This window comes from Gorilla gorilla, chromosome 6 (assembly GCF_029281585.2).
Source record: "Gorilla gorilla gorilla isolate KB3781 chromosome 6, NHGRI_mGorGor1-v2.1_pri, whole genome shotgun sequence".
Classification (NCBI taxonomy): domain Eukaryota; kingdom Metazoa; phylum Chordata; class Mammalia; order Primates; family Hominidae; genus Gorilla; species Gorilla gorilla.
The window spans coordinates 13,974,777-14,001,501 of record NC_073230.2 but is presented as its reverse complement, the minus strand read 5'-3'; the positions used below and the strand labels follow the sequence as shown (position 1 = coordinate 14,001,501).

General features: G+C 48.6%; 1 protein-coding gene across 3 annotated transcripts in view; it reads right to left on the bottom strand.

The window, feature by feature from the left end:
* The window catches only part of CYTH3 (cytohesin 3), a 158,066-nt gene that overhangs the window by 6,138 nt on the left and 125,203 nt on the right, over positions 1-26,725 (bottom strand). For all 3 annotated transcript variants that reach the window (XM_063708092.1, XM_031013118.3, XM_055346537.2), the window contains 8 exons: positions 22,569-22,651; positions 19,772-19,836; positions 19,165-19,231; positions 9,952-10,070; positions 5,784-5,864; positions 3,312-3,424; positions 2,940-3,088; positions 2,644-2,755 (listed from right to left, as the gene is read on the bottom strand). In XM_063708092.1, coding sequence (XP_063564162.1) covers positions 2,644-2,755; positions 2,940-3,088; positions 3,312-3,424; positions 5,784-5,864; positions 9,952-10,070; positions 19,165-19,231; positions 19,772-19,836; positions 22,569-22,651 — 789 coding nt within the window. The remainder of the gene's footprint in view (positions 1-2,643; positions 2,756-2,939; positions 3,089-3,311; positions 3,425-5,783; positions 5,865-9,951; positions 10,071-19,164; positions 19,232-19,771; positions 19,837-22,568; positions 22,652-26,725) is intronic.

Below are 26,725 nucleotides of genomic sequence, written 5' to 3'. Positions count from 1 at the left end.
AGAGCCCCATCCCTGTCCAGTCCTCAGGGCCAGGGGGTCGTTACAGACCAGGACTGCAGGCCCAGGGTAGGGGTGATAAGCTTGATCTCAGAGCCCAGCAGGCTCTGCTCACACTTGTTTCTGGCCACACCACACAGCATTCTCGCCTGCAGACAAGAGCCTGGCTTCTGGAACCTGCAGATGGGAGCCACTTTCTCTCTGCAAGTTTCTGTCTTCATTGCCGTTAGCAGGCAGGCGCGTGCGCGCACACACAGGTCCACATGCACACACTTTCTGTATGGCAGCTTGGATTGGGCCACCTCCTGGGATTTTTTTTTTTTTTTTCTGGTGATTGATTCAAGACACGAAGTCTTAAGTTACCAACAATCGTAAGCCACGCCTGTGTATACAGCAGGGCTCCTACGCTCTGGCAAAGCATCCAGGCCTTCTTAAGACCACCTGTTCTAAAAGCAAATCTACAATAAGAATGCAACCAAGCCAGGCTGCACTCCCCGCTGAGCACACGCCTGGAAGCACGTTCTAGATCCTGCACCCATCTCGTCTGCCTCCAGCCAGGGCCCTGGCTCGCCAGCCTTTGGTCTCGAACTTCGTTTCTGAGAACACAGCAGACATACACGGTGCCTGGCTGGGAGAGGACAAGGAAGCCAGCCCCTAGAGCAGCAGGCGCTCACCGGGCCGCCCACCACACTGAGGCCACGCCAGCTGGACCAGCCCCTCCAGGGCCCCTGTGCTTGGCACCCGGCGCCCAGCCAGCTCTTGGTTCCCGTGAGCACAGTGTGCACTCATTTCGTGGCCTGTTTATCTGCCCAACCAGAAAACAGGTTAGATAACACGAGCTCTGCTGTGCCTTCATTTCATTCACACACTTACGTCTCTAGAGCCGACCTTTCCCTGGTGGCAGGGGTCACATTGGCTGCCAGGCAGGCTGATGGCGTCGCTGTCCCTCGAGGGGACACTGGTGGGCAATGCAGGAACCAGAAGGGAGGCATCTAATCAAACCAACATCCCACTTATCCCGGCCGCAGAGTGCCTGCCGGCATTTCCGGTTACATTCCCCCCAACCGGCCCTCACTCTAGAACACTCGCACAATGTGATTTGAATCGGGTCTCTCAGGCACCCAAGCCAAAGACCACGGTACTAGGTTTTCAGGCAAATATCTACAACTCCCCTAAACCTCGGTACAGCCAGAAAAAAGTCAAAGAGCAATGGCCAAGGTCGAAGACCCTAATGGGAATGGCAGACCTGTGGGACTCACACCCTTTCCACCAGCTGAGGAGGCCTGTGCCTGTCACACCGTGTCTCATCCTTCCTTGATAATTTTTATTTTTTTGAGACGAGGTCTCACTCTGTCGCCGAGGTGGGAGAGTAGTGGCACAGTCATGGTTCATTGGAGCCTCAACCTCCCGGGCTCAGGCCATCCTCCTGCCTCAGCCTCCCTAGTAGCTGGGACTACAGGCACACACCACCACGCCAGGCTAATTTTTTGTAAAGACAGGGTTTCACTATATTGCCCAGGTGGTCTGAAGCTCCTGGCCTAAGCAATCCTCCCACCTCAGCAATCCTCCCACCTCAGCCTCCCAAAGCACTAGGATTACACACATGAGCCACTGCACCCGGCTGATAAAATTTTTAAAAAATCACCAGGATGCTCCACTCCAGGTCTCACGTGCTGCCCGGCGGCCGCCTGCTCTCAGAAAGGCTTGCGTGAACCCAGCCACCGCATCTCGCCCACTTCACTGTGGGCATAAGGCAACCATCCCCGCCCCGCAGGCAAAACAACCCCTCAGCATTTCTAAAACTGCCCGTAATTGCCCTAAATTGCTCCAAAGCCTTTAGAGCACTCCCGAAATCTCTCCATGCGCTGCTGGGTTAGTATGGGGTGGAGGGTGACACCGCAGGGACAGGGCTGGCTGTCTGCTTCTCTACTGCTGCGGACCCCTAGAGACACAGGGTGGGGGGCAAGCTGGTTCCCACACAGCATCCCCATGTGCTCCAGGTCCCAGCCACTCTCAGCCCCGCCCCTGGGGGTGGGTGTCGCATTCACCACACCGTGCACGGCGCGGCCCCAGCAAGTCCACAGATGGATTGGATGAATGGCAGCCACACAGCGGAGCTCACACAGACCAACGTGGGGAGAGCGAGAGGAATGAGCCGCTGAGGGGGTGGGGAGCCACTGGGTACCTACCTCCTAAAGCAGGACAAGCAGGGACAGCCCGTCACAGAACAGAAAGGTGGGAGCCACAGGCAGAAGGAAAACAACAAGAAGGCACATTTAAACCACGCGTCAAAAATCACAGCCACACCAAACCGAGAGAGGCACACAGGCTCTGTGGAGATAATGCGCTTGCTTCTCGTGCAGGAAGCTGCCCTGGCTGGATCTGGATGCTAACTCCGCAGTTTTCTGGGACGGGCCGTGCAGCCTGGGCGTTACTCTCTGCCGCGGACATGGCTCTGAGGCCCCGGCTCAGAGAAGCAGCCGTGGCCGTGCAGCCACCGAGAGCGGGCTCTGGCTTAACCGCGTTTCTTTTTAACGTCTCTGCCTGCGGTGGGGGGCATTCCTACGATGAGCCTGGGAGGAACCCGAGGGGCTGCTGCCATGGGCAGAGGGGTCACGCCCGGGCCCCGCTGGGCCGGCGGCTCACCCAGCTTCAGGAGCCAGCCCTCGCGGTCGGGGTTGAAGAAGGTGTGGGTCAGGTCGTTCCCGTCGTCCTCCGGGATCTTAAATGGCTCGTTCTTAATGCTCTCATACAAATTCTGCAAGGAGGGAAAAACAGCAGCCAGTTCAGAGACTCAGAGGAAAACGGCTGGCCGGGCGGAAAGCTCAGCGGGACCAGGGCGGCAAGGAGGCTTGGGAGGCGTGTCTAGAGTCGCGGGCGCTGCGGCCGCTCGCAGCGAAGAGATCCTGCAGACGGCAGCGGCCGCGGGCCGGGGAGCTCACCCTCAGCAGCTCCTCAGGGAGGTCCCCGCCCTCGTTGATGCCGCGGTTCATGGCGATGAACCGTTCTGCCGTGGGCTTGTCACGCACGTTGTGGTTGTGGAGGCTGGTGTTGAGCATGATGATGGCGAATGACAGCACGTAGCACGTGTCTGCAACGAGTCCGGGGTGCTGGGCTCAGCCAGAACCTCCAGTGGACAGTGGGACCCCGCGTGCTGGGGGCCCGCCTGCAAGAGGTGCCCGGCCCACAGGTCGTCCTCGCTCAGGGAAGGCAGGTCCCCAGGAACACACGCTGGGCTGTGCCCACAGGGGCCGCCCCCTCCAGAGCTGGAGGCTGTGCCTGGCAAGGGGCCAGGCTGTGGGCTCTGCACTGACCTGTGGACTGGAAGACCCCAGGGTTGCACAGGCAGTAGCGGGAAGCGAAAGCCTCCATCATGCGATCAATCTTCTGCGCCTCCCCGGGCAGCCTGAAGCTCCATAAGAACTGCCTGTGGAGACACCAAAGCCATGGGAAGCCGCATCAGAACCAACACCGCCTCACAGCCAAGGGCGGCTTCTGCCCAGCTCAGGAAGGACGTTTTCCTCCTGAGCCTGGGGTACAGCTCTGGCAGGGGCTTGGGGGCGCAGAGACAGAAAGAAGACGACCCAGGACAGTCTCCTTCCGTTCCATAACTCGAGACACGCTTACTGATGGCTCATCTTTTTGTAACTACAACCGATTCAGCAGCGAGGCCGGTTGTCTCTGCCTAAAAAGTAAATATCCAGGATCCTGGCACTTCTCTGTCCCCATTGCCACCATCTCCTGCTGCTGCCAGGTGATCACCAGAGCCCTGCCTGTCCCGAGCTGCCACCAGCCGGTCCTCACAGCATCAACAAGACCATGTCCTCCTTTCAGAACTCCCACACATAAGGCAGAGCCACAGTCCACAGGACGGTGTCCAAAGCCCCACCTACAGCACTGGGCGCTGCGGTCAGAAGCTGCTGCTGCCTTGCTGGGCAGACACATGCCTGCCTCACAGACCAGGCCCAGCAGACACTCCCACCCTCAGGCATCCCCTCTGGCTGAGGTCTCCCTGGCTGCCCTGCCTGTAATTGCAACCCCCAGCCCAACAACCCGCCCCGCCCCCGCTCACTGCTTCCCTTCCTTGCGTTCCTTGGCTGTGTGGCACCACCCCTGCTACCTGTCTGCCTTAGCCACCATCTGGCCGCCCAGGTGTGAGCCCCGGAGGCAGGGGCTGCAGTCCCCATGGCCAGCTGCAGCCTCCCGCACCAGCTATTCAGCAATGTCTGATGCTGCCGTGGATTTAGCACAAGGATCAAGACCGAGTTAGACCTCGAGGCTCCAATTAAGTCTCTGGGCTTTTTAAAATACTGATCCCACCAGCCATCAGGGGAGGATGCAGCCTGGCCCCGAGGGGCTCCTCTTCCACTGCACGTCCCTCACACAGGGCAGCTCCCCAGGGACCTTCCTCTGCTCTCTCTTGCCGGGATTCCAGCCACGTCTGGTCCCACTCTCTACCAGGCCCCTTCTCCGCCAGGCCTGCACCAGCAGCCTTCAGACTCAACACAACCACCCCTCCTCCACCCCTCACTCCCTCTCTGCCCCACATTCACCAGCAAAGCATGCACCTGCCCACCCCACAGCAGTGATGCGTCTCGAGTCAGCCCGCATGCCTCTGCCCCACACAGGCTTGCCGTGTCCCTCAGGACAAAAGCTAACATCCTCAGGGCAGCTCCTCAGGCCACAGGACCTGCCTGTATTCCCGCCCACCCTGTGCCTCCATCAGGCCCTCTACGGGGCTATGCCAGGCTCCCACGGCTGTGGGAATTAATAGGAACCTCTCCGGCTCTGGCCAGAGCCTGATGGACTGAAAGAAATGGAGTCACAGCTGCAAGGGCCGCACCAGACACCCCTCCCAGACTCACCAGGCCTGCACCCTTCTCTGGATGTACAGCTTCCAGAAACGGAATCTGATAAGCCTGAACTGCGGCTGCAGGATTCTTATATGTTGCGAACTCTCAGCGCACTGTTCAGCCCCAGGCTGCGCTGTGAGCACAACATCACGAGGGTCCCACAGAAACGCTGCCAACATTGCAGTCTGCAGTTGAGGTAAGGCCAGGAGGAAACAGTCCACGTAAACGAGAACAAGGTATGAAGCAGAAGATGTGAGAAGATGACGAGGTGCGGCCCGATTTTCTCAGTCCAAGGGCCGGCCGAGGCGGCTCCCACCAGAAGCCCTGCCTCCTCTCCCCTGGATGCTGCTGAGTGCTGGCTCAGGGTCAAGGCCCAGAACAGATGAAGAGCCCACGCGACTCAGCCGGGGCACCAAGGAAGGAAGCGAGACAACTTCCTGCTTGCAGAGCAGGAGGAAGAAAACGTGCAGGAAGGGCAGCTCAAGGGGGCATCCAGGGAGTGTGTCCCAGACACCAAAATGGCGAGACGCCTACATCCTCTCTGGCACACTCAGGTATCCATGCGTTTGGTGCTTTGGGTCAAATGTGGAAGGAAGTAACCCCATGGAGCACCAACGCCACGCCATACAGAGCTTGGGAAGAAGGCACTCGACTACTGCCAAACAGCATTACAAATAAAAGGAAACGGAATGGAAGGAGCACCAGCGGCCACAGTGAGGAAAGCACGGCCCTTATCTTAAGCGTGTTCCCCAATTCCTGTCTAGGGCTGCTCAGTGTCACACAGCATTAGCTGGATCATCCGGAAAAGGAGCCAGCATCTGTGAGACTCGTGTGGCACCAAGTTACCTGGAGTCAATTCACCGCCACTGCTGCCAGGCAGCGGTCCTCTGGCCTTCCCCATCCACTCTACACCCAGCCAATGATCATACTTACCTTAAGGCCTGTACAAGGTTGAGATCAGCAAACTCATGGAGTTCAACAAAGGCTTGAAGAACTTTAATATTAAATTCATCCCTGGGAAAAAAAGAAGTTTCAAACCTAATGTACATTATCGCAATCATTTTAAAAGATGCGGCTGATGAATAATGTGGCTATGAACGTTCATGCACAAGTTTCTGCATGGCCGTGCTTTTTTAAAACATTTGTATTTTTTGTAGAGGCAGGGCTGGCTATGTTACCCAGGCTGGTCTGCAACTCCTGGGCTCAAGTGGTCCTCCCACACCTCCCTGGGCCTCCCAAAGCGCTGGGATTACAGGCATGAGCCACCACACCTGGCCACATTTTTATTTCTATTGAGTAAATACCTAAGAGTGGAATTACTGGGTTCCATGTTAAAGTTTATGTTTTACATTCTGAGTAACTGCCAGAGAGATTTCCAAAGTATCATTTTATATCCTTTTTTTTTTTTTTTTTTGAGCCAGAATTTCACTCTTGTGGCCCAGACTGGAATACAATGGCGTGATCTCAACTCACCGAAATCTCTGCCTCCTGGGTTCGAAGTGACTCTCCTGCCTCAGCCTCCTAAGTAGCTGGGATTACAGGCATGCGCCACCATGCCCGGCTAACTTTTGTATTTTTAGTAGAGATGGGGTTTCTCCATGTTGGTCAGGCTGGTCTCGAACTCCCGACCTCAGGTAATCCGCTCACCTCAGCCTCCCAAAGTGCTGGGATTACAGGTGTGAGCCACAGCACCTGCCTGCATCATTTTATATCTTATCAGCAATGAATAAGGGTTTGACTTCCCTGCAGCCTTGCTGGCATTTGTTATGTGTCTTTTTTATTACGGCTAGCCTAATGGGTGTGAAATGGTATCTCCTTGTGGGTTTTTTGTTTTTTTTTTTTTTTTTTTGAGACAGAGTCTCACTCTGCTGCCCAGGCTGGAGTGCAGTGGCACATTCTTGGCCCACTGCAACCTCCACCTCCTGGGTTCAAGCGATTCTCCTGCCTCAGCCTCCCGAGTAGCTGGGACTACAGGCACCCACCAGCACGCCCAGCTAATTTTTTGTATTTTTAGTAGAGACGGGGTTTCACCGTGTTAGCCAGGACGGTCTAGATCTCCTAACCTCGTGATCCACCCGCCTCGGCCTCCCAAAGTGCTGGGATTACAGGCGTGAGCCGCCGCGCCCAGCCTCTCCTTGTGGTTTCAATCTGCATCTCCTTGATGATCAATTGAGCATTTTTTCCTGTGCTTATTGGCCACTTGTATAACGTCTATTCAGATCTTTTGCCAGTTTATAACTGAGTAATTTTTGTTATTTTTACTCTTATTTGGAAGAGTTCTTTATATAATCTAGATAGAAGTCCTTAGGAGATTACAAGGACTCAATCAGTATGATAACTGGTCCTTATAATCTGCTAAGGACTTATATCTAGATTATATAAAGACAAATATATGAAGATATTTGCAAGTAATACTGATTTATTTGTATTTTTTGTAGAGGCAAGGCTCACTATGTTACCCAGGATGGCCTGTGGGTTGTCTTTTTACCTTTTTTTCAGGCTAGTCAAGTGAAGCAGTGGGAGTGGGGAAGGAACCAAGGAATCTGTAACTGATGATTAGCTGTGAACACCACCATGCCCAGCCAGCCTTCAATTTCTTGATGTCTTCTGAAGCACAATATTCTGATGAAGTAGAGTCTACCTACTTTTACCCAGCACCATTTGTTGAAAAGGCTATTCTTCCCCCCACTGAAATTGTCTTGGTACCTGGTTGAAAAATTATTTGACATTAATGTGAGGGTTTATTTCTGGATTCTGAATGCTGTTCCATCATTTATATATGTGTATCCTTATGCCAGTCTTACAATGTCTTGACTATACACTTTAGTCTTTTTTTTTTTTTTTTTGAGACAGAGTCTCACTCTGTTACCCAGGCTGGAGTCCAATAGCATGACTTTGACAAACTGCCGCCTCTGCCTCCTGGGTTCAAGCGATTCTCCTGCCTCAGCCTCCCGAGTGGCTGGGATTATAGGCACCTGCCATCATGTCTGGCTAATTTTTGTATTTTTGTAGAGATGGGGTTTCACCATGTTGGCCAGGCTGGTCTTGAACTCCTGACCTCAGGTGATCTGCCCGCCTCAGCCTCCCAAAGTGCTGGGATTACAGAGTGAGTCACCGTGCCTGGCCATTTTATTTTGTAATCAGGAAATGTGAGTTCTGCAACTTTGTTCTTTTTTAGACTGCTGTGGTTATTTTGGGTCCCTTGAATTTTCCATAGTAATTTTAGGATGTGCAACTTCTGCAAAGAAGTCAGCTGGGATTTCAATAAGAAGTACAATAAATCTGTAGATCAGTGTTGGAATATTGGCATCTTAGCAATAGTAAGCCCTCCAATCCATGAACATGGGATGCTTTTCCATTTATTTAGGTCTTTTCATTTTTTTCAACAATGTTTTGTGGTTTTTGGAGTAAAAATGTTGCTTTTTTGTTAAATTTATCCTAAGTATCTTATTCCTTTTAATGCTATTATAAATGGAGCTGTTTACTTAATATCTTTTTCAGTTTACTCATTGCTATTGTATAGAAATACAATTGATTTTTTTTGTTTTTTTTTTTTTGAGCCAGAGTCTCACTCTGTAGCCCAGGCTGGAGTGCAATGGCGCCATCTTGGCTCACTGCAAGCTCCGCCTCCCAGGTTCACGTCATTCTCCTGCCTCAGCCTCTTGCATAGCTGAGAATACAGGCGCCCGCCACCACACCCAGCCAATTTTTTGTGTTTTTAGTAGAGATGAGGTTTCACCGTGTTAGCCAGGATGGTCTCGATCTCCTGACCTTGTGATCTGCCCACCTCGGCCTCCCAAAGCGCTGGGATTACAGGCATGAGCCACCATGCCTGGCCAATTGAGTTTTGTATATTAATTGTATATCATGCAACCTTACTGAATGTATTACTTCTAATAGTTTTTAATGATTCCTTAGGATATTCTATATATACGATTGCATCATCTGCAAATAGAATTTAATTTCTTCCTTTCCAATTTGGATGTCTTTATTTTCTTGTCTAACTGCCCTGGCAAGACGTGCCAGCACCAGGCTGAACAGCAGTGCTAAGAGCAGACCTCCTTGTCTCGTTCCTGATCTTAGGGGGAAAGCAGTCTTTCATCATTAAGTATGATGTTAAAGTGGGGTTTTTTATAGGTACCCTCCATCATGTTGAAGAAGTTCCCTGCCTGTCTTAGCTTTTTAAGTGTTTTTATCGTGAAGGAGTTTTGAGTTCTGTCAAATGCTTTTCCTGTATTTGTTGAGAAGATCATGTGGGTTTTGTCCTTTATGTGAATGATACATTACTTTAATTGACTTATATGTTGAACTAACCTTGCATGCATGGGATAAGTCCCCCTTGGTGCAGAATCCTTTTTACCTATTGCTTACTATATATTACAGTCATAAGGATAGGAGTCTGCCATTTTCTAGCGGTGTCTTTGGTTTGGGTATCAGGTAGTGCTGGCCTCAGAGAATGAGTTGGGAAGTATTCCACTTTCCACTTTCGATCAAATATTTTTTTTAAAAAAGCTAAAAACCAAAACCGCCCAACTTTAGGAACTACTGGGCTTTTGTTTAAAAACACTTTCTTCTGGTCTTTGACAAAAGTCTGTTTGGCATACTCAGGGCATGTGCTGCCTCAGCAGTCCTGCCCTAACCTCTGCTAAGCCAGTCGCAGTCAGAAAGTAAATCTGACCTGCTGCTTTCCATTAAAAAAATTCACTTTCCACCTTTATTCATACTGCAAGTAACAGGAGAAAGAAAACCACTGAGAAATCTGGCTTATTTCTGGGCAAAATAGAAGACAGTCAAGATGCTTTCCAATACAAGGAGAAAGGGGCAGCAGCATTGTCAGTTCTGTTGTGGCTCCCTGAAAAACAGGATTCCAGAGGAGTCCCAGGATCCCAGAATATGGTAATGCCTCTCTCCTCCCATGGACACGGGAGAGGAACCGGTTGCACTGGGCTCACTTGGTATTGAGACGGGCATGTGGATGCCCACAGCCCGTGGCTCTATCATGCCTTTAGGCTGTGATGGCCCCGAAAGTGGAGCGTGAGCCTAGGTCAAGCTGCAGGGCTGAGTGGCCCCAGGTAGGGCTTTGCATCCTCCTCTAACTCACCTTTCACCCAGGTAGTCCCCAATGACGGTCTTATTTAGGCCTTCTCCTTTATAAAGGAACTGGGCGACGTCTTCTGGGGAACTCTGTAGCAGGTCATTTTCTATTAGAAACTGAATTCCCTGAAGAACATTAAAATGGAAGCACTGGTTAGGAGTGTCACTCAAACTCATTTTTCAAAGACAGAAACACACTTAGTGTCAGGATTTTACTGGTATGGACACAGCAAAAATAATACCAGAGACACCCATACAACTGCACAATCTGATTTTCCCAAATCCATACTACATTTTATCCATCAAAGAAACGCACGTTCATTCCTCCTGTTCAGTTTAACAAGTTAAAAGACAGACAAATGGGTTATTGAACAAACCATTACAGGTGGTTGTTAGAAATTATAAAGGCAGGAGTAACAGTAATATTAGATTTCCCAAGCTTAGAAAGATGGTTTATTCTGTGTCTGCGAGGAAAACTTTGTGGGTGGTGGCCACTGCCGGTTGGCCAACCTGGCCCCACTCCCAGGGACGCAGCAAGTGGGTGGTGCTGGTCCCCGCTCCCTGCCACCCCCTTCACTAGAGAGGGAGTTTCCTGGCTGCCTCTGGCACTAGAAATGACCTTGTGGCCCAGATCTGGCCAGACAGAAAGGCAAGCCTGGAGGGAAAGTTTTTGATTTCCTGGTAAAAAGGAGCCCATGAGCCAGCACTGCTCTTCCTCCTCCTTTCTGCCTTTAACACTTATGTGATGACCAGAGCCACAGTGGCCATCTCACATGGGACACCCTGAGATGGGTAGAGGGACCGCCTTCTTGCCACTTGGGAGCCACCTACTGCTACACAGCTGTGTGAGAAGATAAACCTCGCCCTGTGTAAGATACGTTTTGTTGGATTTTCTATTACCTGATACCAAAAACATATTATCTGACATGCTGTGCCACCAAGCTCATCCAGTCAAAGCTCATGCCCACTCTGAGGGCTGCAGCACAGCTGACAATCTCAAAGGCAATGGGCTGCCCCTGGCCTGAATCAGCTGAGCACTGTCTCATGAGAAGTCCCAGGAACCTATTAATAGAAACGTTTACCTCTAACACAGCCTTGCAGCCAGTTTCAAAATATGTGTTGGCAAGGGTGGCAAAGGAATAGGGAATTCAGAAATCAATTTGCCAGGAGGCCATTTCTACAAATTCAGAGAGGCTTTATCCAGCTAAGACTCTCAGTACCCAAGACCAGGGCTGCCTCATACCCTCACGGTCCATCCAGAAATTTCCTATTTTTTTTAAACACACAAACGTCCACAGCAGCCTTATTTCCAAAAACTGAAAACAGTCAGTAAGAGAACCGATCAATACATTCTGGCATAATCACATGATGGAAGACTCTACAGCCATGAAATGGAATGAACACTCACAAGAACGAATCCCACAGACATGATATGGAGCAAAAGACGACACGGAAGAGTATTTCAGTTCCATTCATAGCAGGTTTTAAAAAGGCAAAACTAACTTATGGTGATTAAGGACTGGTTACCCTGGGGAGTGAATTCCCTAGGATAAGGCACCAGAAAGGTGCCCTGTAATATTCTACAACTGCGGCTTGTTCTGGGTTGCAGTTATGTGAGTGTATTAATTTATAAAGATTCTTCAAGCTGTACCTTTAGAATTTGTGCACCATGTTTTAATGCTATTCTCCAAAAAAATCTGTGAGTCTAACAATCCTAAATCAATTCTCATATGTATCTGGTGAGAGTTTAAGTGGGCACACCCACAGGGGCACCATCTAAATTACAAGACAGACACACACACACACCAACCACACACACACACCCCACACATACACCCCACATACACCCCACACACCCCACACACGCACCCCACACCCCACATACCCCCCACACACACCCACACACCACAGACCCCCACCACACACCCCCACCACACACACCCCACACACACCACAAACCCACACCACACACACACCACATACACCACACACCACACACACACCACACACACCCACACACAACCACACACACACCACACACACCCACACACAACCACACACACACCACACACACCCACACACAACCACACACACAAACCACACACACACTGTAGCAATGCAGGTCTGGTCCTTCGAGAGGCCTAATGCGGCCCAAGTTCCCTGAAAACAGAGCCTAGGGCAGGAAAGACAGTGCTGGGGCTTTGCTATTGGCTCTAAGTGAGGAAAACAAGTGAGGCCGGTGGAGAAGCCAGGTGAGGCCATCAGCTGCAGGTGGGAGGGGAGACAGGACACCCTGGGGGATCACTGGTTGTCCTATCATCTCTGGGGCTACAGGGCTGGGGGCCTGACCTTGCATGGTGAAGGCCCCTGCCACTGTCAGCTGAAGCCCAGGGAACTGAATGGGCCCGGGCATGAGGCTCCCATGCCTTCCTCTGGATGCTCAAGGCCTGCCCTAAAATTCAGAACACCCAAAACACTGACATTTCTTGGAGAATGCTATCTGGCAGGTGACAAAGAGACAAGCAGAGGAGGAGGACACAGAAGCTCTGCATTCAATCACACTTGTCCTATGAGACAGAGAGGAGAAGGTGCAGAGAAGGCCACAAGACAATGGAGGCAGAGACCACAGTGAGGTGCCCACGGCTGTGGAGACCAGGAGGGTGGCAGCCGCCAGGAGCGAGGCTGGAAGGGATTCTCCCTCAGTCTAAGCAGCAATCCTGCCCACACCCCGGATCTCGGACTTCTGGCCTCCTGAACTGAGCGAGAATAGATTTCTCTTGTTTTAAACCACCCCGTTGGTGGTCATTTGTCATGGCAGCCCTAGAATACTAATACACTAGGTAAATACTCATAAAAGAAAGTGAGTGTTCTAACATTATTAGAAATTTTTAATATTTTAAAATACCATTTAAAAGTCAAACAGCAGAAATGGGGGCGGTGGCACCATTTGACCCACTACACCTGCTCTATCTTTTTCTGTCTCTCTTCTAGGTGTGGGTCTCAATCCGAAGCTGGATTTTATTTTTTATTATTTTATTAATACCCAAGTGTCTGTCTTGTCATTACTTTAGTCCAATCAAATCTACGGTGAGCACTGATTGGTTAGCACTTACTCCTGACCCCTTATTTGGTACTTTCTATTTCACAGGCCTTTCCAGCCTTGTGTTGAACGGATCAAACTTTATTCAATGTTTGTTAATAATTTAAAAATCCTATTTCTCTTCAGTGATTACTCTTAAAATTTTGACTTAAACTTATTTTTATCTATCAACATCTAGAAAACCTTAGCTGTTACTTCCTTCCTTCCTTTCCCCCTTGCTACTTAAATACTGACATAAATTTGGACTTTAAAAAAAAATCTTTTAAACAATAAATTTCTCACTTTGACATTAAAAGTTTTGCTTGTTTCTTTGCATGCCTTTCCTTTTTTATCCTATGTAGTCATTTCTTGATTTGAGGTGTCACGCTCCAATTACACAATTCCTAGAGATCAGAGAAGCCCTTGTGTGTCTGAACATGTCTTTCCTCACCCTCTCTTGTGAGTGACAGGACAGACAGAATTTGGGGTTTTAAATCATGTTTCCTCAGGCCTTGGCAGGCACTGCTCCCCTCCTGTCTTTGATCCAGCATCCCTGACAAGCTTGCTGTGCTCCTCATTTCTTCTCAGGTAATCTGATCTTTCCTTCCTGGGAAATTTAATGAATTCCTCTATCCATGAGTTTTACAACATTTTACTTGACACGTCTATGTGTATAAGTCTTTTCAATTTTTATCCTGCTTGGCATTTGGTGGGGCCTTTGAATCTAAGGATTTTTCTTAGTTCTAAAATATTCCAAGATTTCTTTGAAATATTTCCTCTCCTCCATTTTCCATTCTCTCCTTCTGTGACTTCTATTACATGAAATTTGGGCTGCTGGACCCACCTTGCATGTTTTCTTGTAGGTCTCTGCAAAACTGAATAAAGAATTCTTAAACTCTCTTCTAGCACACGTCCACTCTTCAGCCACGTCTTCTCCATATGCTCAAGTGATGATGTGACAGACACTCCTAGTTTTCATTTCCAAGGTTCTTTTTCACAATCCCCCATTTTTGTATCATGGATAAGAAACATCCTATCGTATCTCTTTGATGATATTTATAATATACACAAATATCCTACTATAAAAAGCTTCCTCCTATTGTTTTTTTGCTTCTTCTGTTGTTATTTTGTTTTGTTTTGTTTTTTTTTTGAGCCAGAGTTTTGCTCTTATCGCCCAGGCTGGAGTGCATTAGTGCAATCTAGGCTCACTGCAACCTCCACCTCCTGGGTTCAAGTGATTCTCCTGCCTCAGCCTCCCAAGTAGCTGAGATTACAGGTGCCTGCTACCATACCCAGCTAATTTTTTTCTATTTTTAGTAGAGACGGGGTTTCACCACGTTAGCCAAGCTGGTCTTGAACTTCTAACCTCAGGCAATCCACCCACCCCGGCCTCCCAAAGTGCTCAGATTACAGGCGTGAGCCACCGCACCCAGCCTCCTGCTTCTTTTTTAAGAGACAGGGTCTCATTCTGTTGCCCAGGCTAGAGTGCAGTGGTGTAATCACAGCTCACCGCAGCCTCAAACTCCTGGGCTCAAGCAATCCTTCTGCCTTAGCCTCCCAGTAGTTGGACTACAGGCACATGCCACCACATCTGGCTTGATAAAGGATTTAAGAGACAAAGTCTTACTGTCACCCAGGCTAGAATGCAGTGGTGCAATCACAATTCATTGTAGCCTCAAACTCCTGGGCTCAAGTGATCCTCCCACCTTAGCCTCTCAAGTAGCTGGGACTACAGGTGCATACCACCATGCCTGGCTGATTTTAAAAAAAAAAACTGTTTATAGAGATGAGGGTCTCGCTATGTTAGGCTGGTTTTGAACTCCTGAGCTCAAGTGATCCTCCCACCTAGACCTTCCAAGACGTCAGGATTACAGGCATGAGCCGCCCTCCCCGCCTCTATTATTTCCATTAAGTCTGTTTCCTCCAGCCTTAGTTCTTCTGTTTGTTGGGTTTCATGTCTCTTTCATGGTGCTGGTTTCCTCAAACGCTTGGTGGTGTTTGGTGGGTGTTTGTCTGTGTATTTTAGGGTCGCTGTTGGCCTAACAGAATGCTACTTGCTTCTGGGTTTTGATGCAGCTGCCTCCAGTGATCTGGCAGAGGAGCAGGTCAGGCAGCCAACGGCTGGTCTCTGGGAGTGGGTATTTCTCCTTGTTGGTGCTGCCACCCACCGAGGACGCTGCCTGTTTTCATGGACTAAGTGCTCCCTCTTGCTTTTCCCACCTGGAAACACAATCACTGCTAGACACAAGGTCAGGAGAGCGTGACCAGTCTCGACGGCCCTCCCACAGTCCTGTTCCCCAAATGTACCTCCTCTGCACTCGGGGAACTCTGAAGCTGCTCTTGCCGCCCCTGGCAGTTCTTTCTTGTATGTGCTGTGGGTAGTGTTTCCTTCTTCAGCTGATCCCATTTATCTTCTTCCAGGGATTCCTCAATTTCTAGTCCACTGAGTGGACCCCTGCTTGTCATATAGATTTATATATTTTATTTAAGGCATTTCTAGGAAATCAGGAATAAAGGAGAGGCTGCAGAGCGTTTTCAGCTTCCTTGATCTAATCAAACCTTCCCTCTTACTCATTGATGAACTCAAGTACTACTTCTAGAAATAATGCACCTGAACAAACCAAAGCTCCCTGTTTAAAGTGCCATCACTCTGAGACTTAGAAAACACCATCCTAGCTGGAAGGAATGTATCTCCTCTGACAATGTCTTCATGCTTCACAGTGTTACAGGTTTAACAGGGGCATGGGGAGGTAGATATAATTTTGAGTTGTGTCTGAAGCATGTGAGATCATCCTTTGCAGCTGTGAACGAAATGTCCGTGTCCCCCCGACAATTCGTATGTTGAAGCCCACAACACCCCCACTGCGATGGTATCTGGAGACGGGGTCTTTTGGAGGTAATCAGTGTTACATGAGGTCCTGGCCGGGGTCCTGGTCTGATGGGATTTGTGCCCTTATAAAAACATCACCCTAGAGTGAGTAAGTTCTCCTTATTCCCCAGCATGGGAGGATACAGCAAGAAGGCGGCTACTAGCAAGCCAGGAAGAGAGCCCTCACCAGACACCAATCATGCTGGCACCCTCATCTCGGACTTCCAGCCTCCAGAACTGTAAGAACATACATTTCCATTGTTTAAGCACCCCCTCTGTGGCCTTTTTTTTTTTTTTTTTTTTTTTTTTGAGATGGAGTCTCGCTCTGTCGCCCAGGCTGGAGTGCAGTGGCTGCATCTCGGCTCACTGCAAGCTCCACCTCCTGTGTTCACGCCATTCTCCTGCCTCAGCCTCCCGAGTAGCTGGGACCACAGGCGCCCGTCACCACCCCCGGCTAATTTTTTGTATTTTTAGTAGAAACGGGGTTTCACTGTGTTAGCCAGGATGGTCTCGATCTCCTGACCTCGTGATCCACCCGCCTCAGCCTCCCAAAGTGCTGGGATTACAGGCATGAGCCACCGCACCCGGCCCCCTCTGTGGTATTGTGTTAGGAAGGCTCAAGTGGACTGACAAGTGCTATATTCAAGTCTACAAAACTTGTAGTTTTGTTGGCCCTTATTATAAATCTGACACACGGTATATATAAAACAGGAAGACAGTCAAGAGCCTGACAGAGAGGGCTTCATAGGCATGAAGAAAAGTTTATGCTCATGAAGCTGAAACCTGATGCACAGTAGTGGCATCACTTTATTTATTTACTTATTTTGAGAGACAGCCTCTTACTCTTGTCGCCCAGACTGGAGTGCAGTGATGCAATCTCAGCTCACTGCAACCTGACTCCCAGGTTCAAGCGATTCTCGCGCCTCAGCCTCCCGAGTAGCTGGGACTACAGGCACCCACCACCACGCCCGGCTAATTTTGTATTTTTAGTAGAGACGGAGTTTCACCATGTTGGCCAGGCTGGTCTCAAACTGCTGACCTCAGGTGATCCGCCCAACTGGGCCTCCTAAAGTGCTGGGATTATACGCGTAAGCCACCGCACCAGGACTCAGTAGCATCCCTTTAAAAAATAAGTATTTATTTGTACGTATTTCATGAGATTAGAATTTATCCATGAACTTACTGGTGTGCTGCCCTGTGCTGCACTACTTGGGCCCCCTTAAAACATAAGATCCAGTTCTGAGTACATCCACTTCCATAAGAATCCTGAGATGCTTCCAATGCTTATTAAATCTGCTGATAAATCTAACTCCACAGTTCCAACTCCTTAAAGAAAAGCTGTTACCCAAAATATCAAATCATTTCCAAATTCACAAAATTGACAATTTTCATTCCATCTTGGAGATGATTTATGCCCCATAAGCAGAGAACCAGAAAGCAAGAGGAAAGTTTTCACCGTGGCTAGAGTGTATGCATTAAACAAAAACCCTCCTCTGGGTGCAGATGTGCTGGGCCTTAAGAAAATCCAGACATGGCCCGGCGCAGTAGCTCATGCCTGTAATCCCAACACTTTTGGGAGGCTGAGGTGGGCAGATCACCTGAGGTCAGGAGTTCGAGACCAGCCTGGCCAACGAGGTCAAACTCGGCCGGGTGCAGTGGGCTCACGCCTGTAATCCCAGCACTTTGGGAGGCCAAGGTGGGCAGATCACAAGGTCAGGAGATCGAGACCATCCTGGCTAACACAGTGAAACCCCCGTCTCTACTTAAAAAAAAATACAAAAAATTAGCCGGGCGTGGTGGCAGGCACCTGTAGTCCCAGCTACTCGGGAGGCTGAGGCAGGAGAATGGTGTGAACCCGGGAGGTGGAGCTTGCGGTGGGCCGAGATCGCACCACTGCACTCCAGCCTGGGCAACAGAGTTAGACTCTGTCTCAAAAAAAAAAAAATTATCTGGGTGCAGTGGCGCATACCTGCAGTCCCAGACCTGCAAACCGTGAGCAGGAAATAACGACATGCACTTCTGTAAATATCACCTGCAACTGCACCTGCACTTATGTGAGTTTACAGATCTTAGACCTTGTACAATGGAATTCTGCAATCAGATATTTATCGAGTGAACAAATAATTAACTCATTAGCACAGAGGCTCAGTGCCAGAAAAGCAAGGGGAACGTGAGAAGTACAGACCGACTAGGCCGGGCGCAGTGGCTCATGCCCATAATCCCAGCACTCTGGGAGGCCGAGGCGGGCAGATCACGAGGTCAGGAGATGGAGACCATCCTGGCTAACACAGTGAAACCCCATCTCTACTAAAAATACAAAAAATTAGCTGAGCATGGTGGCGGGCGCCTGTAGTCTCAGCTACCCGGGAGGCTGAGGCAGGAGAATGGCGTGAACCCGGGAGGCAGAGCTTGCAGTGAGCCCAGATCGTGCCACTGCACTCCAGCCTGGGTGACAGAGCAAGACTGTCTCAAAAAAAAAAAAAAAAAAGTGCAGACCGACTGAAGACCACAGGAGTGGCGTGAACCAGCTCTGCAGCGAGACCTTCCCGTGGACACGCCGTTCCTCTCCTCAACCCTGAAGACTTAGGTCTACCCTTCTTTCTCAAAACCAAAATGTCCCCCAAAAAGCTTCACAGATTCTGCCAAATCCCTTAGCTCGGTCTCAAAAACAAGCAGCTACATGTTTCAGGTTTCACGGTTTTCAAATGTTTCCCTAGAAAATCCAACCTAAGGAAAGAGAAAGATGCTGGCTTAAATGTGGAGGATCCCTTGTTTTTTCACAGACACCTGCTTTTTAAGGTGAATGGAGGAATAAAGTCCTCTTATGTGAACCACTTAACCCACCCAGATTATAAAGTCCGTAACCTCTGGACACCAAGGTTCCACTCCCACCCCTGCTCCTTCCTAGTCACGTGATTCCCTGACCCAGGTCAAGTGGGAAGATGGGAATATGAGCCTCGACAGCAAGGGCACTGCCTGCAGCCAAGCCCGGCCTGTGCTCAGTCGTCCAAGCCGTGCCTGTGAGGCTGCTTCCTCACCCAGCACCTCACTCTGAAAGAAAGGCCTTTCTGCCCAGGGCACCAGCCCTACAAGGCACTTCTGCTTCACCCCACTCGCGACAAGCCCCTTTTTGATAAAAATGTGCCTTCAACTCCCAGTCTTTTATGAGGTGACAGGGTGGACCACCTCTGACCTCTGTCCAAAAGGGAAACGGCAGTTCAAATCAGTTAGTCCATCTCCTGCAGGCCAGAAAAGGGAGAGCATTCTCTTACCTTTTTGGGATCCATGTTGAATTTCTTTCTTCCCATGGCTATCTGTTTGTTCCTCTGAGTCGTTTTGCTATTGGTGTGAAAGAATTTAAAAATCACTCATGCTGTTTTCACAATGCAGCCCAGTCACGGCCCTCCAGTGTACTTTCCCCTGCAACAACGGGCTCAAGGAAGCGAAGCACAGGCCCTCACGGAGGGGCCTCCAGCCTCCGCAGTGGCGGCAGGGGTGGTGCAGCCACCATTGCTGTTCACATTTGATAACTTGAGACACTTCAGAAAAAGCTAATGATGCAAACCAGTGATTTTAATAAAGCACAGCTCCTTATGACACAGGCAGGTAATTTCTGTGCGGGTCAACCCTGAAGTGCCTGTGCTTATGCCTGAACCTATAAAGGCACATGATGACTTACAGAGGAGGCAATGGGAGGTAACATACAGGGAAACACCCCAGGACCCCTCCACGCAGAGTGGGGGGAGAGGAGAGGAATTAACAACTCCACAGGCTCCCCACATCCCAATCACTCTCACCCCACTTTCTGCAAGTTTGACTAGAGGATGGAGGTAGAAAGAAAAGAGTAAATAGCTTAAAGGTATAGCCACAAATTGTTACCTCTCCTCTACGGAAGTTAGATTGTCGATCTCTGTCATCACCTCTGCAATTTCATATTTCAGCCTCTGTCAAAAAAGAAGAATTTCGAGGTGGGGAGTGGGTCTTAACCTTCCTCCCCTGAGACTCAGAAATTTTAGTTCTCTTGTGACAAGCTTCCCTGCGGTCTCAATGGAGCATCACAGGGATGGAAAAACCAATACTATTATCAATACAGCTAGAGCTTCATAGTCAAAGCCACCACAGCTTAGGAGAACACAAAATTGTTTGCTCACTTTTCATCAGATACCAGGTTCAGAGGGGTCCACTATGCAGATCCTAGGGTATTTGTATATAAAATCAGGCAGGGACACTGGGGGGAAATATCCCAGCTGTGAAAAGATAAAACCAAGCCAGGAGCGGTGGCTCATGCCTGTAATCCCAGCATTTTGGGAGGCTGAAGCAGAGGGATCGCTTGAGATCAGGAGTTTGAGAACAGCCTGGGAAATGTAGCAAGGCCTCATTGCTACAAAAAAGAAAAACAGAAAAATTAGCTGAGTGTGGTGGTACACGCCTGTAGTCCTAGCTACTAGAGAGGCTGAGGAGGGAGGACTGCATGAACCCACGAGTTTGAGGCTGCAGTGAGCCATGATCACACCACTGTACTCCAGTCTGGGTGACAGAGCAAGACTTTGTCTCTTTTTTTAAAAAACAAAAAACAAACAAAAAAAAACCAGCAAAAGGAAAGCCATGAGTCCTTAGTTCGCTTAACTGCACTATTCAGCCCTGCCATGCACACAGTCACCTGCCTCCTCCTTCAACACTGCCTGTGTTCCCAGGGAGAAGCTGAGGCTCGGGTGTGTTTAGATCGGTGGTCTCAGGCTGAAGCTCAGGTGTGTTTAGGTCAGTGGTCTCAGGATCACTTGTATCACCTTGAATGAGATGAAGCACCATGGACAGAGCCCAGGGGGTGAACAGAACTGACTCAGGGCACTCAGAGAAGCCAAATGCATCCGAGGGGACAGACCCCCTTTCCCTTGATGTGACCCCTACTAATGAGACTGACCTCTGGAAGCCTCCAACTTCCCTGGGCCTCAGTGTGCTCACTGATAAAATGAAGTAGTTAGAGCTAGATTACGATTCCACATTTATCCAGCAGGTTGATTACTAATGTCCAAATAATATACATCCTTATTCTTCCACCAGAGACCAATTCTGGGTTATCTGATTTTCCCAAGAATGAAGGGTAACCTTAGAAGAAAAATTTCCATGAATTACCTTTCAAATACAAAGACATTTTTATTCACGACCCTATTATATGCCAAGACACTCGGACTTAAAACGCAAACTCCTAGAAAGGAGCTATTGTGTGGGACAAGGCCTGTCCTTGCCGTGGCCTGTGAAGCCACATTTATTTTGGCAATGACAATGACTAGAAAGCTTCTCAAAGAAGACCTCCATGTCTGATTGACTTTCCCAAGGAAGCCCCAAACAGAAGGAGCCAGGGCCGGCCCTCTGAATCACTTCTGTAACAATCACAGGCTCTCCCACGCCGAGACGGTGGCTTTATTCACATGCTTCTCCTGTGGGACCGCCCTCTACCCCGTCCTCTGAGTAAAGTACACAAGTGTGGAAGAGCCCATGTTTGTGTGCCTGTGTTTTTATTCGTCTTTAATTTTTTTTTTTTTAGACAGGGTCTTGCTCTGTTGCCCAGTCCGCAGTACACTGGCACAATCAGAGTTCACTGTAGCCTCAGCTTCTTGGGCTCAGGTGATCCTCCCACCTCAGCCTCCCGAGTATCTGGGACTACAGGTACACGCCACCATGCCCAGCTAAGTTTTGTATTTTTTGTAGAGATGGGGTTTGACCATGTTGCCCAGGCTGGTCTTGAACTCCTGGGCTCAAGAGATCCTCCCGCCTTGGCCTCCCAAAGTGCTGGGATAACAGGTGTGAGCCGCTGTGCCCGGCCTAATGTGTCATCCTACTCCTACCACCTGGTAGGCACTTGGTACACAGCTGGAACCCAATACATGCCCACGTATTCACTCAAAGGGCATCTGAGAGCCAAAAATGGAACACGCAATGTTCTAGGTGCTAGAACATTAACATATTGGTGGCTGGGCGTGGTGGCTCACGTCTGTGATGCCAGCACTTTGGGAGGCTGACGTGGGCGGATCACGAGGTCAGGAGATCAAGACCAATCTGGCTAACACAGTGAAACCCTGTCTCTACTAAAAATACAAAAAATTAGCTGGGTGTGGTGGCAGGTGCCTGTAATCTCAGCTACTCGGGAGACTGAGGCAGGAGAATGGCGTGAACCCAGGAGGCAAAGGATGAAGTGAGCCCAGATTGTGCCACTGCACTCCAGCCTGGGCAACAGAGCGAGACTCTGTCTCAAAAAAGCAAAAAGAAAAAAACAAACAAAAAAACATATTGGTTAACGAAAGAGGGTCTCAGTGCACAATTTGACAGAGCAATGCACTCGTGGCTTGCTGCTGCTTTAGATGATACGCTGCCTGTGGCCCCAGGTTTGCGAGCTGGCTACTGCTGACCTCAGTTCTACGATGTCTTGATTTCTACCCAGGGTCTCACTGCCTGTGTGGAGTCTTTGCTTTCCCAACTTGATAACTTTTTCACTCTGTCTCTTTGTGTAGTTCTTATATGCACACACTAAACATCTTTTTTTTTGTTATTTTTTGTTTTTGGGGTTTGTTTTTTTTTTTTTTTTTACATTTTTGTGAGGCTACTCTTTCACTATTTTACTCAAAAGCAAAAAACAGAGTTTTGGATTTTTGTTTTTTTTTTGTTTTTTTTTTTTTACCTCAATGTCATCAATAAGTTCCTTTTTTCTTCGACGAATGTCTAGAAGTTCTTCTCTCTCTTCTAATGAGAGGTCTTCAGGCACTGAAAGAAGAAAAAAATAATTAACTACTTTGGAGAACACATTGGCAACATCCAGCAAAGTTGAGGTGGGTACATGCTGCCAACCAGCAATCCCATACTCAGGTATTTATCCTAAAGAAATGCTCCCATTGAGACTGTATCTGAGACACTCATAGGAGCGCTCTTTATAACCAGAAAACAGCCTAAATATTCATCAGTAAGAACACGAATAAACTGCGGTACATTCATAAAATAGAATCCCATCCAACAAAAATATTTTTTCAGGCCAGGCACGGTGGCTCATGCCTGTAATCCCAGCACTTTAGGAGGCTGAGGTGGGTGGATCACTTGAGGTCAGGAGTTTGAGACCAGCCTGGCCAACATGGTGAAACCCCGTCTCTATTAAAAATACAAAAATCAGCTGGGTGTGGTGACGCATGCCTGTAATCTCAGCTACTCGGGAGGCTGAGGCAGGAGAATTGCTTGAACCCAGGAGGCGGAGGCTGCAGTGAGGCGAAATCATATCACTGCACTCCAGCCTGGGCAACAGAGGGAGATTCTGTTTCGGGGAAAAAAAAAAAAATTAAAAAGAATGAGCTAAGTCTATCAATATGGATGAGTCTCACAAATAAAATGATGACTATGAAAGAAGGCTAAGTCCAGGCACAGTGGCTCACGTCTCTAATCCCAGCACTTTGGGACACTGAGGCAGGAGGATCGCTTGAGCCCAGGAGTTCAAGACCAGCCTGAGCAAGATGGTGAGATCCTTTCTCTACAAAAATTAAAATAAATAAATAAATAAATCAACATAGACAGCGCCCAGGAAAAGACCACAGGCCGACGAAAATATGATTCACAGCAGAGCTGACACTCAGCTCAAAAACAGACTGGACTCTTCAATAAATACGTGTGAAAACAGTTATTTATATGGAAAAAATAAAAGCAGATTGTATGTTATCAATCACACATATCTTCCATCAATTACAAGTGGATTAAAGGTTTAAATGTGAAGGGGAAACGCTATACAATTTTTAGAAGTAAATATAGGAGAATATTTTTTATAATTTCAGGGTAGGGAAGGACTTTTTTTTTTTTTTTTTTTTTTTTTGAGACAGAATCTGGCTCTGTCACCCTGGCTGGAGTGCAGTGGCACAATCTTGGCTCACTGCATCCTCCGTCTCCTGGGTTCACTGCACTCAGCCAGGGAAGGACTTCTTAAACAAGATAGACAAAATATAAATCACAAAGGAAAATATTAATACATTTAATCATATCAAAATTAAGAAACTAGGCCAGGCAAGGTGGCTCATGCCTGTATCCAAGCACTTTGGGAGGCCAAGGTGGGAGGATCACTTGAGGCCAGGAGTTCGAGACCAGCCTGGGCAATACAGTGGGACCCCCATCTGAACTAAAGAAAATGAAAAATAGCCAGGCATGGTGGTGCATGCCTGTGGGCCCAGTCACTTTGGGAGCCTGAGGTGGGACGATCACTTTAGCCCAGGAGTTTGAGGCTGCAGTGAGCTATGATCATGACTGTGAGGCTGACTGTGCCACTGCACTCCAGTCTGGGCAACACAGAATCTGTGTCTCAAAAACAAAATTAATAAATAAAAACTTTATTCTCCAAAAGTTCCACACCACAAACTGAAGAAGAGCTGAGCCAGAAACTGCCAAAGAATTTGGATTCAAAATATGTAACTCCTACAAATTGTATTATTGTTTTTTGTAGAGACAGGATCTCACTCTGCTGGCCAGGATCTCACTGGAGTGAAATGCTGCAATGGCTCAGTGTAGCCTTGAACTCCTGGGCTCAAGCAATCCTCCCACCTCAGCCTCCCAAGTAGCTAGGATTACAGACATGCGCCACCATGTCTGGCTAATTTTTTTTTTTTTAATTTAGAGACAGGGTCTTGCTATGTTGCCCAGGCTGGCCTTGAACACCTGGCCTGAAGCAAAACTCCTACCTTGGCCTCCTAAAGCACAGGGATTACAGATGTGAGCCACTGTGCCCAGCCACAAGTCAATTTTTTTTTTTTTTTTTTTTTTTTGAGACAGAGTCTCGCTCTGTCGCCAGGCTGGAGTGCGGTGGCACGATCTCAGCTCACTGCAACCTCCACCTCCTGAGTTCAAGTGATTCTCCTGCCTCAGCCTCCCGAGTAGCTGGGATTACAGGCGTGCACCACCACACTCGGCTAATTTTTTGTATTTTTAGTAGAGACGGGGTTTCACCATGTTGGTCAGGCTGGTCTTGAACTCCTGACCTCAAGTGATCCACCCGTCTTGGCCTCCCAAAATGCTGAGATTACAGGCGTGAGCCACCGCACCTGGCCCACAAGTCAATTTTTAAAAGACAAAACAACTCCGTGCTTAGAAAATGGGCAAATGGGGCCAGACACAGTGGCTCATGCCTGTAAGCCCAGCACTTTGGGAGGCAGAGAGACAGGTGGATCACCTGAGGTCAGGAGTTCTGCACCAGTCTGGCCAACATAGTGAAACCCCGTCTCTACTAAAAATACAAAAAATTAGCTGGGTGTAGTGGTGGGCGCCTGTAATCCCAGTTACTGGGGAGGTTGAGGCAGGAGAATCGCTTGAAACAGGAAAGCAAAGGTTGCAGTGAGCCGAGATCCCGCCACTGCACTCTAGCCTGGGTGACAGAGCGAGAGTCCGTCTCAAAAGAAAAAAGAAAATTGGGCAAATGACTTGCATAGGCACAAGACCAAAAAATTAATATCAATGGGCTGATAAAAGGATGTCAACTCTCTTAATAGTCAAGGAAATACAAATTAAAATCCCAACAAGAGACCTCCATTAGGTTGCACTGAGCCGAGATCGTGCCACTGCACTCTAGCCTGGGCAACAGAGCAAGACTCCGTCTCAAAAAAAAAAAAAAAAAAAAAAAAGGAGACATCCACTAAAACTGTAGTAATCATAATTAGCAATTTAAAAAACTCAAAACCTGTCACAACAAAGAGAATGGCAACAGAAAGAACCGCCACATTTTTACAAGCTTGAAGCCAAACTGGACTAGCCACAGCTGATTTACTCCACATGGAAAAGCAAACTTTGAAGCCCACAGTGGCGTAGACCAAGTAACCTAATTTACGTGAGAGAATCCCCACAAGGCTTAGGCTCTGGCTTCACCACGTAACTCTGGAGGGGGCTGTGAAGGAGGGTCAACTAAAATAAGGAGAACTGGTTGAGAGGCTCTTTGAAATGCCACTGGATACCTGCCTCTTCTCTCCCACGCCACGGAAGACTGCTTATTTATCTTTAGAGAACAAAACAGAGAGACTAGGGCACTTCTAACACGTCTGAGGGCAAGGGCACCCTACTAAAAACAGGGCTGAGAGATAAAAGCAGACATACTCATCACCAAGCCGCCTTCCCCACTGGGCTCCCCGACTGCAGGCCACGGGCCATTTACTCCTCTCCCACCACCCTGGAGAGGGGCTGGGACAAGCGTCTTCTCTGAAGCATCCCACAGGCTTCAGCTCTAAAGATACTGATCTGAGGGGCAGACACCAACAACCAGTACACCCACATCACCCTACAGAGAAACAGTCAACACGGCCTTCTGCTGCACTCAGAGCTTCTAATACACTTTTTACTTCTTCCTTCTCAAACTGGAGGTAAGCCTCTGACATGCAAAACAGATACCGAAATAGACACAAAAAAGCAAAAAGGGATAAAAGTGGTTACACCTTGGGGACAAAAAAGAGACAAGGCAAGGCAATGCTTGCCCCCATTACAAACATTACAGTTGACTCTTTAATACGTGTACAACTGATAAAATATAAAACCTTGGGGAAAAAGCCAGGCGTGATGGCACACATCCGTAGTCCCAGGTACTCAGGAGGCTGAGGTGGGAGGATCGTTTGAGCTCAGGGGTTCCAGGTTGCAGTGACCAGCCACTGCATCCCAGCCTGGGTGACAGAGCGAGACTCCCATCTCTTTAAAAATAAACAAAAACAAAAAACAAAAAAACCTTGAAAACAACACATGAATTTCAATCTCACCAGACTGTGACCTGTCATCGAGAGAACTTTGGAAAACAATTTGTCTATTAATATCAAAGAAGTGCATCTGCTATGACCC